The sequence below is a fragment of the Mustela lutreola genome, chromosome 16 (genome assembly GCF_030435805.1).
Source record: "Mustela lutreola isolate mMusLut2 chromosome 16, mMusLut2.pri, whole genome shotgun sequence".
In the NCBI taxonomy this organism is placed as follows: domain Eukaryota; kingdom Metazoa; phylum Chordata; class Mammalia; order Carnivora; family Mustelidae; genus Mustela; species Mustela lutreola.
In genome coordinates, this window is record NC_081305.1 from 54,094,623 (window position 1) to 54,103,982 (window position 9,360).

Consider the following 9,360-nt stretch of genomic DNA (forward strand, 5'->3'; position numbering starts at 1 on the left):
CCCTGTGCTGCTCTCCTCTGTTGTTGTGGGCATGTTCTCTCTCTTTCTCTCTCAAATAAATAAATAAAATCTTTAAAAAAATAGTTTGGGTCAAAGGCCAGCAGCATGAGCATAATCTGGAAGAAGACCTCCTCTCTCTTCGCCAGGCTGGCACCACGAGGTCCAAAGAATGTTAGGGCAACAAGAGGGCTGAGGGGAAAAGCACAGAGATGAGCCCAGTCCACTCGCACCACTTCTTCTGGATCTTTCTTGCCAGGAGGGACCCAGCCTTTCGGAAACCGCTCCGACTTAGGTGCCATGCTGGCCTAGAGCTCGGGAACTTGTGCCTGTGGATTGGGGTCCTTGGCAGAGTTGGGGGGTCCTGAACTCACCCAGCTTTGCTCCAGAACCACGGACAGCGCCAACCCTTGGGCGGGGAGGTCTCCAGATCTGGCCTTGTAGGTGGAGCGCCCCCTGGAGGCAGATCCCTGCGCCGCCTCAGATGCAGACAGGAGGGCTGGGGAATGGGACTGGTGGGATATTCTGTCCTATGGGCAGAGGTACTGGCCAAGCGTTCCCTTTTCCTATGAGAACCTCCTCATGCTGGGGGCTTAGTTAACGTCAGAGACAAAACGCACTTCTCACAGAACACGGGATGCCTTGCCCCCCAGGCAGGGCTGACTCTGCCTTCATGCCCTCCAGAAGACCTTCTCTGGGTCCCCTTCCTCCCCTCACTTTCCATGTGTTGATATTTGCTTGTGCTTTTTAAAAAAGATTTTATTTATTTGTCATAGAGAGCACAAGCAGGGGGAGCAGTAGGCAGAGGGAGAAACAGGCTCCCTGCTGAGCAGGGATCCTGATGTGAGACTTGATCCCGGGACCCAGGGATCATGACCTGAGCTGAAGGCAGCCGCTTAACCAACTGAGCTACCCAGGTGTCCCTGCTCCTGCTTTTAATCCCTTTCTTGTACCTCCAAGGAACTCGATGACAGCATGATTTGTGATCCTGCTCTGTGCCTGGTGCCATGGCTAGCTCTGATTCAGCTCCGTTGAAGGAATGAAACATCAGAAGCCAGGCTGAGATCTTATGTTGGGAGCCGGTGGGTCACAGAGGTAAATTCTAAGTTTTCCTTCATTTTATATGAAAGGTAAATATTCAGGTCTCAGTCAGGCCTCGAGATCGGGGGAAACAGTGGTGGGTAAGGAGGGAAGATCCAGTAAGTACCACAGGGGAGGCCTCATGGAGCTAAAGGAAATGCTGATGTTAGGACTCATTCTGAAGATGAGTGACTTGTCGGGCCCCAGGGAAACAAGAATGAGCCACACACTGGTCCTGAGTTAAAATTGACAGCAGAAACCTGCAAACATCACAGGCAAGTCTGGGGCTGGAGCCAGGGCCCCAGCTCTCAGTTCTAGTGGTGGGCAGGCCTTAGGGACCCCTGCAGATGAGCCTGGGTTCAGCCTTGCTTTCTGGAGGCTTCGTGTCTGACCAAGTCTGGACTAAGAGCCAGAATGCAGAAAAGATTCAGTTTCAGGTAAGTCCTGGCCCCCAGACGCTCCTGCTCTGAGAGAGTGGTCCAAGAATCCTGAGTGGACAGGGACACCCCACATCCATATTCTGAGGGGGGGGGGCGAAATGAACTTGGGATGAGGCAACATGAGTGAGAAGTGTGAGGGGAGGGGCCCCCGTGACAGGTTACACCTGTTCTGCAGTGAAGAGAGCTCAGCTTTCTCCTCCCTGATCATCACTGGGGAGAAGGTTTCCAGAGGGGGCAAAAGGGGAAAGAGAGAGCATCATCCTCTCATAGCTCACCTGAAGTACAGGTGCATGTGGGGGGGAGGGGCAGGTCAGAGTTTACAGAGAATGTGCAGCTGCCAACATGGGAGCCCAAAGTGGGAGCTTCCAGAAAGTTCTCTGAGCAGCTGTTGCCTCTGTGGGCACCTGGCCTGGTGGGTGGTAGTGGACTTGCGGCTGGTGTTGGTCATCAGGAGTGAGACAGTGAACCGCCCCACATGCAACATACAGTTTTATACTTGTTTACATTAGGAGCGTAAGTCTCGTATTGGTGATTTGATCCTGTCTGGTGTTTTTAAAAAATGCAATCCGATTCAACAATGAAATTTTCCACTTTATTGTCTATTTTCTTAAGCATGGTGATAACGGTTCCAGTCCACGCCTAAAACTCCTCCATCAAGATCCCCTGTGGTCATGTCTATGCTGTTTTTCTCTTGGTATGCCATCATTTTGTCCTTTCCCCTGGCAGATTTTTAAAATTGAAGGTCAGGTATTTTGTATGAAAATTGCAGAGATTTCCTGAGGCTTGGGTGGGTATCTTTCCCCCCCTGGATACTAGAAGTCTCTATAACAGCTCTGCAAAAGGGAAGGTTCTATGACAATGGGAAGAGTGTGTCTGTATGGTTTTGTATGGCAGCCACCGGCCGTGTGTGGCTGTGGAGCACTTGACATGGGTTTAGTGTAACCAAGAACTGCGTTTTGAATTAAATAAAAAATTTTAAAAGATGTATTTTAGAGAGAGAGAGAGAGAGAGAGAGAGAGACCCTCTCCCAGCGCACATAAGTGGGGAGAGGATCAGAGGGAGAGAGAGAGAGAAGGGAAGCAGACTCCCTGCTGAGCACGGAGCCCTACACGAGGCTCCGTCCCAGGACCCTGAGATCATGACCTGAGCTGAAACCAAGAGTCCCTAAATTCAATTTTAATCAACATAAGGGTAAATAGGCTCAGCAGCTAGGGCTACCCTACTTCTGCTTTCTGGCAAGCAAAGTAGGGACCTTCTTCACCAGGTCTGGGATTGAGTGTGTTTGAAGCTAGGTTCTGGTATTTTTGTGGGTGGGTCTACTTCTAGGTGACCCTTACTTCTTCTTTTTTTTTTTTAAATTTTTATTTATTTATCTAACAGAGAGATCACAAGCAGACAGAGAGGCAGGCAGAGAGAGAGGGAAAAGCAGGCTACCCGCCAAGCAGAGAGCCCAATGCAGGGCTCAATCCCAGGACCCTGAGATCATGATCTGAGATGAAGGCAGAGGCTTAACCCACTGAGCCACACAGGTGCCCCTAGGTGACCCTTACTAATTTGTGACCTTATTTGGGTGCTAACAGATGCTTACCGGGCCTCTATTTTTTACGAGACCCTGAGCATCCAATTTATTAACCTGGTTCCATGAAACCCTCCAGGAGAACATATGAACACAGTGTCTGGCTGACCTCAATGCTCATCCCTTCACCCCCGATTCTGGTCCCTCGAATCCCCACCCACTAGTCCCGAACTCCAATACTGTCTCTTGTCCCATCACAATGTTGAAAGCTCCGCTCAGATCCCCAGCCTCTTAGCCCATGCTTTCTGCCCATTCCTCAGCAGAAACGAGCCCTTGTAGTAAATATGAGCCTCTTCTGTGGGATCCTGGCCGCCTTGGTACCTCTTTGATGTCTTCAAAGAGATTGCTTTGTTATGGATCCATTTTTTCTTTTCAGTTGCTCTCAGTGGTTGTTCAGACCCGAGATACTCCGACATAGCTAGAAATCTTCCTTATTTTGGTCTCTGTTGAAGTCACTTTCTCAAATCCTGACCTCCTGAACTGATATAGCACCTGTCTCACACCCCTTCCCCTTATGCTGCTTTGTCATTCATAGCAGCCTTCATCAGGCTTCCTGATTGGTCTATTGTCCCTCTCTCGCAACACTGGAAGCTCCATGAATGAGACTTTTTTTTTTTTTTTCAAGTTTATTTTTTTATTTTTGGTAATCTCTACACCCAATGTGGGGCTTGAACTCACGACCCCAATATCGAGAACTGCATGCTCCACCGACCAAGCCAGCCAGAGGGTTTTGTTTGTTGTTTTTTTTTCAACAACGTCTAGAAATGTCCCTGCACACATTAGGGATTCCATACATACTGAATAAATGATGCTGGTTATCTGGTGGGGCGGGAGATCTGCCCTCAAACCTCATTCCAGTTAGGGAGAACAAGAACCAGAGTGTGGGTGGCCACACATAAGGGCAGGCCCCAGGGGCTGGGACTTGGGAAGAGAGCCCTATGTCCCGGGCTGGGCAGGTGAGAAGAGAGAGTCAGGAAGGCTTCTACAAGTCCCCTGGAGGATTTGAGAAGGAAGATGGCAAAGGCACGGCGTTCCTGACAAGCGATCAATCCAGCAGAACTCGGAGGGGAAATGAGAACGCCAAGTCTCTCCGCAGGGGTCATCCAGGAAGCTCTTCCCGGCCTCACACCCTGGTGTGAAGCACGGGGTAGCAAATCTGAAACCCAGAGCCCCCTGGTGGCCAAAATGTAATACGACCCACGAACTTGGCCACCACGTGTTGAGCACTTCTAATTCTCACAACAGTGCTTTGATGGGGTGTGTGTGTGTGTGTGTGTGTGTGTGAGTGTAATTCCATTTCAGAGGAGGAAAAACCGAAGACTAGAGAGGTTAGGTCACTGACCCTGGCCCACCCAGCTGCTCCTCACCCATCACATAGAGACACCAGGAGAGATTCAGGTGGGGTGGGGAGCAAGTCCACCGTCTTGAGCTCCAGGTGCGGATTTGGATGGGAGCCCCCAGTTCCTTCTCCAGCTAGGTGAACTCAGGCAGTTAGGTGGCTTCAGGCCAATGAGATGGTGTGTGGTTTGGATGAAATGAGACCTTGTGGCATGGCAGGACTCACAGCACTCAGAGATAAGCATCATGGTTAATGGAAATGACCAGAGCCCAACTTCCAAGTCAAGTCACCTGCCAAATCAAGTGAGGCTTCCGTCCTCAGAGGCCTGGTTCCCAAACTCTCCAGATGTGGAAACCCTGAGCTGCATCACACAATTGCACCTGATGCCAAAAGGAAAACATGCCCTTTAAAAATGAGCTGACACAGAGTAGGTGCTCAAGAAGGTTTGGACTACCCTGCGCATGCCCAGAACTGGGCAGAGTACTAAGTGAGCAGCCCCCTAATTCCCACTGGTTGGGAATGGGAAGTTGTTCAGTTCTCTTTTAGATCCTAGAGTTCCTGTTCCAGCCCCTCCTCCCTCAGACCCAGGTGTCCCGGCCTCAGCTTCTGGCTGGTCCGGTCCATCATGACACCGAAGCAACGGGCAGAAGGGGGTTTATTCGCAGCGCTCCTTACAGGCTGCCCTGCACTCCCCGGCGGCGGGGCCGGGTGCAGACACGGGGTCGCTAGGTGGCGGGGGTAGCGGCCCTGGCGGCCCCTCCTCGTCGCGCCCCCCGCGGCCTTTGCCGATGGCCAGGCGGGGCCGGCCGCGTTGCAGGCCGTCCAGGAGGGCGCAGGCCTGGCAGAGCGAGCGGCTGGCTAGCGCCCCGCAGCGGGAGCAGGCGCCGGGCGGCGGGGGCCGCGCGGCCGGGGCCAGGGCCAGGCGCTCGGCGGAGTGCACAAGGTCCAGCGCCACCGACGGCTGCGCCGCCTCCAGGAGCTTCAGCAGGTCGCGCGCGTGGCCGCGGAAGGCCTCGGGTGCGTAGACGCACTCCTCCGAGAAGTAGTCGAGGCGGCGGAAGTGCGCGTACAGCACCACCTCCTTCTGCGAGGCCAGCTGCAGGGGGCGGCAGCGCGGCAGGGCGCCCCCCTCGCCGCGCGAGCCCAGGCCCCCGCCCCGGGCCAGCCGCCCCGCGTCGCCCCGCAGGAAGTTCACGAGCACGGTCTCAGCCATGTCGTCGGCCTTGTGGCCTGGGGGAGAGAGGGGGAGCAGGTGAGGCGGAGGCGCCACCGTGGGGCAGCGGTGACCCAGCCAGACAGGGAGGGGCCTGGAGAGCTGCACGGCGGCGTGTGCGATCGGGCCATGGAGACCCCATCCCAAGGACCCAGAGAGAGACGGCGATGTGGAAAGTGGCAGAGTGGGTGACTGGGCCATGGAGACCTCACACCCAAGACACTATGCGGCAGCCAGGACCCAGAGAGATGCAGAAGGGGTGTGGGGAGCAGCAGGGAGGGGCCAGACAGAGCCACGGAGGCCCCTGAGCACCTTGGGCCAGCCAGGTGGAGGCTGGAGGTGGTCACCGTGAGAAACAAGAGGGACACATGGGCTCCCAGGGGGCAACGTGGGGTGCCATTAGCCACCCACTTATTACCAACCAGGCCCTGTGCTAGTTGCCTTTTCAGGAAGTAGTAAAAGTGCTTTGCTCTACAAATACCACTTCAGTCTCAGAAGTGTGCTTCCCACTGCACAGAAGTCAAAATGGCATTAAACAGTGGAGATTCTCCAGCGAGCCTTGAGCCTCTGGGAATGCAGATCACCGCATTTAGAAAGACCAGGAAGGAGATAAAGGAAGATTTACATGTCATCTTATATGTGAGTCTGTATAATCCAGACAGTAAAACACTAGTCTTCTCAAGGCTTTTCCAATAGGCCATACTAACCCTCCTCAGGGCCTTTGCATAAGCTGTTTCCTCTGCTCAGAATCCAACCCTCTGTCCACCCTCCACTGCTTACCTGAATGGCCTTCAGGTCTTGCCTCACTCTGGAAATGCTTCCTAACCCCTACTTTTCTCCTTCCACTGGGTGTTTCTGCTATAAACTGGCAAAGTCTGTGCGATTTTCCTTAGTAGAGCTTCTCAGGTTTTAAATATGCGTGTGAGAGAAGAGCAGGCACAGAGACTGTCTTGTGTACATTTGCGTAAGGTCTACTATTTTCCATTCTCTGGTCTAAGTGCCTCACACATAAGTCATCTAATTCCCAACAACCCTGGGACCTGGATATTAATAACCCCATTTTACAGAAGAGGTAACTGAGGCTAGGTATCACTCTGGGCTACCAAGTTTGTATCTGCTACACAGTAAATGGTCAAGAATCACGTGTGGAAGTAATGACGGGGAGAGGGTAAGTGTTATCAGAGAGGAGAGGCTGAGAGAGAAAAGCAGTTCACGGACAGGGGCGTTTCAGAATACAGTTGGCTTCTGATGGGTGGTACCACTTCACTGGCCTCCTTTTGTGAAGGGGGACACAAAGAGCGTCATTTTTTAAAAGGCAGGGTACCACAGCCCACGGAAGTACCCCTCTGCCCCTCTAGCTGCCAGTGTGACGGCAGTAACCAAAAGCTTGCCGCGACCATCCCGGCCCACACGAGCGCTACGCCCGTGTGCCTTCAGAGGGCACGCATATCTGCTTCTCCTCGTGGACATCCTCCACCCGGGGTATCCCCAGCATCTCCTCCACCAGATATCATGCCCGTGCGCAGCCCCCTTTAGGTGCCGGCCTTCGCCCCTCGGCTGCAGTGCCTGCGCTCACCTGTGACGATGTGCGTGGCTCCCACAAGGCGCGCCCCTTCCTCCAGCGCGCGGCGCCGCAGCACCCCGCAGAAGGTGCAGCAGGCGCGGCTGCGGCTGGTGCCGGCTATGCTGCGGGCCACAGCGTCCATAGTCCAACCCCCGAAGAGGTCTGCGTAGGCCACGACGGTGAGCGGGAGGTCCCAGCGCGCGGCCTGGCGCCGCACGGCAGCCAGAGCCGCGTCCCGGTAGCCGCCGATGCCCTCGTCCACCGCCACCAGGCGCAGCGAGACGCCCAGTTGCGGCGCTAGTTCGCGCAGCACGTGCGCCAGCACCGTGGAGTCCTTGCCGCCGGAGGCGCCCACTGCCACCACCGCGCCAGGCGGCAGCAGGCGGCCCGCCAGCACCGTGTGCAGCACCTCGGCCTCGAAGGCGGTGCAGAAGCAGGACCCGCACAGCGCTTGGCCGGAGCGCGGGCGGCGGAGGGCAGCGCGCGCCGCGTGGCAGGAGGAGCACTGCGGGGCGGGCATCGCGGGGGGAGGGGGGTTCCGGGTGGGCTGGGAGGAGCTGGCTTCTCCTGGACAGGGAGAGAGGGGAGGCGGGTTACATGTGGATGCCGGCTTGCCGGATCGTTGCCTCTAGGGAGGCGGCCTGGATAGCACTGAGTACATCCAATGCCTGGACTACTCTCTCAGCACTCGCGCAAGCTCGACACCTTTAAGTCTCAGCTTAAGCTTTCATTATTCATTCTCCATCCAACAGACACCATTCATTGCCTCCCATCTACCCAACACGCACAAGGCACTGGGACAGCAGTGATCAAAACAGGGTCGGTTGCTGGCACCAAGTTCTCCTGGAGGAGCCAAACCACTGACAAGTAAATAACTAAGATACCTTACAAATATGAGGAGCAATGTGGAGGAATTATCCTCTGAGCTGAAGCCAGAAGGATGAGGAGTCAGGTATTACACCAGGGTGGGAAGAACGGTCCAGACAGATTTAATAGCAGAAGCAAAGACCTGAAGGGCAGGTTCAGGTTCATTTGTTTGGAAAGTGAGTTATGGCTGAGGAGGGAAGAGGAGCAGAGCTTGGAGGCTGGCAGGGTGAGGAGGTTGGATTTTATCCTGAACAAGATGGGAACCACTGGACGGTTATAAGCTGTGTAGCGACAGTATCTGATTTGTATTTTAACAAGATCCCTCTGGCTGCTGCGTGTGAATGGAGGGTGGAGAGTGGCAAGGGGAGACCAGTAAGGAGGCCCCTGCTATGATCCAGGTGAATAATAATGCAGCTTAGGGCTGAGCAGAGGCAGTGGAGGTGGAGAGAAGGGGTCAGATTCTGGATCTCTTCTGGAAACAGATTAGGAGCGACACACACAAGACTTGGTTGAGCGAGGCAGTAGGTGAGAGAAGCAGGGAGCACGGGCAACTTCAGGGTTCTGGCTTCAGCACTGGAAGGACAGTGGGACCATTTCGTGGAGAGGAGGTGGGGGAAATAGGAAAACTGAGCAAATACTGTGAGAGGTGTAGGTTTAGGCCAGAGAATCTGTAATTTTGTTTGGGCATGGTAAATTTTGAGGTCCTTTGCTCTGGAAGTCCGTCCTGAACCCTGGGCTGGGTCTGGCACCTCCTCTCGGCTCCCATGGCTGCCTGACGCCCCCCACGCCAGCCCTGATCACTCTAGGTAGTAATCAGGATAAAGGAGGAACCGCCCTTAGGTTGGGGGGTGGAACCGAGAAGCAGTCCGAACACAGGCAGAGTCCAAAGCAGATCGGCAGGGACACCAGCTGCTTAGGTCACTCTAGCCCCGAGGGTCGCCAGAGACATGCGTTGGGGGATCACGGAGGAGAGCCATATCTCCACGGATGCCTACCGGAATGCGTGGGAGAGTAATATGGAGACCCTCAGCTCCTACACCAGAGTACGACAAAGGGCCAGGATCCGCGCGCAGAGGAAGGGAGCACTCACGTGAGTAGAACCCGCGCAGGAAAGTCCAGGCTCCGAAAAAACGCGGAAGCGGTGAAAGGACTACGACTCCCAGAAGGCTTTGGGTTTACCCGCTTACGACTCCCAGGTGCCGGTGGGGCGGTTTGGCCCGCGGTGCCTAGTGCTCCGAGACCCAGTGGGCTCACACCCTGAGAGCCTCGCGGTGACGTCACGAA

General features: G+C 54.8%; 1 protein-coding gene across 2 annotated transcripts; it reads right to left on the minus strand.

Annotated features, from left to right (window-relative positions):
* Window positions 1-2,120: 2,120 nt before the first annotated feature.
* LOC131817569 (cytoplasmic tRNA 2-thiolation protein 1-like) lies at window positions 2,121-9,298 on the minus strand. 2 transcript variants are annotated; one of them, XM_059151099.1, is made up of 3 exons: window positions 9,167-9,298; window positions 7,222-7,776; window positions 2,121-5,662 (listed from the first exon to the last, which is right to left on the minus strand). In XM_059151099.1, the coding sequence occupies exons 2-3, from the start codon at window positions 7,727-7,729 to the stop codon at window positions 5,088-5,090; spliced, it is 1,083 nt and encodes a 360-aa protein (XP_059007082.1). In that variant the 5' UTR covers window positions 7,730-7,776; window positions 9,167-9,298; the 3' UTR covers window positions 2,121-5,087. The 2 variants fall into 2 exon arrangements, with proteins under 2 accessions (XP_059007082.1, XP_059007081.1); XM_059151098.1 differs by having other exon boundaries at window positions 9,072-9,190.
* Window positions 9,299-9,360: the final 62 nt, after the last annotated feature.

What these genes read in the sequence shown, in the direction of transcription:
- LOC131817569 (XM_059151099.1), bottom strand. Translation starts at nt 7,729, where the DNA reads ATGCCCGCCCCGCAGTGCTCCTCCTGCCACGCGGCGCGCGCTGCCCTC. An exon ending in AGCCACGCACATCGTCACAG is followed by an intron (nt 5,663 to 7,221) that starts GTGAGCGCAGGC and finishes TCTCTCCCCCAG; the next exon opens with GCCACAAGGCCGACGACATG.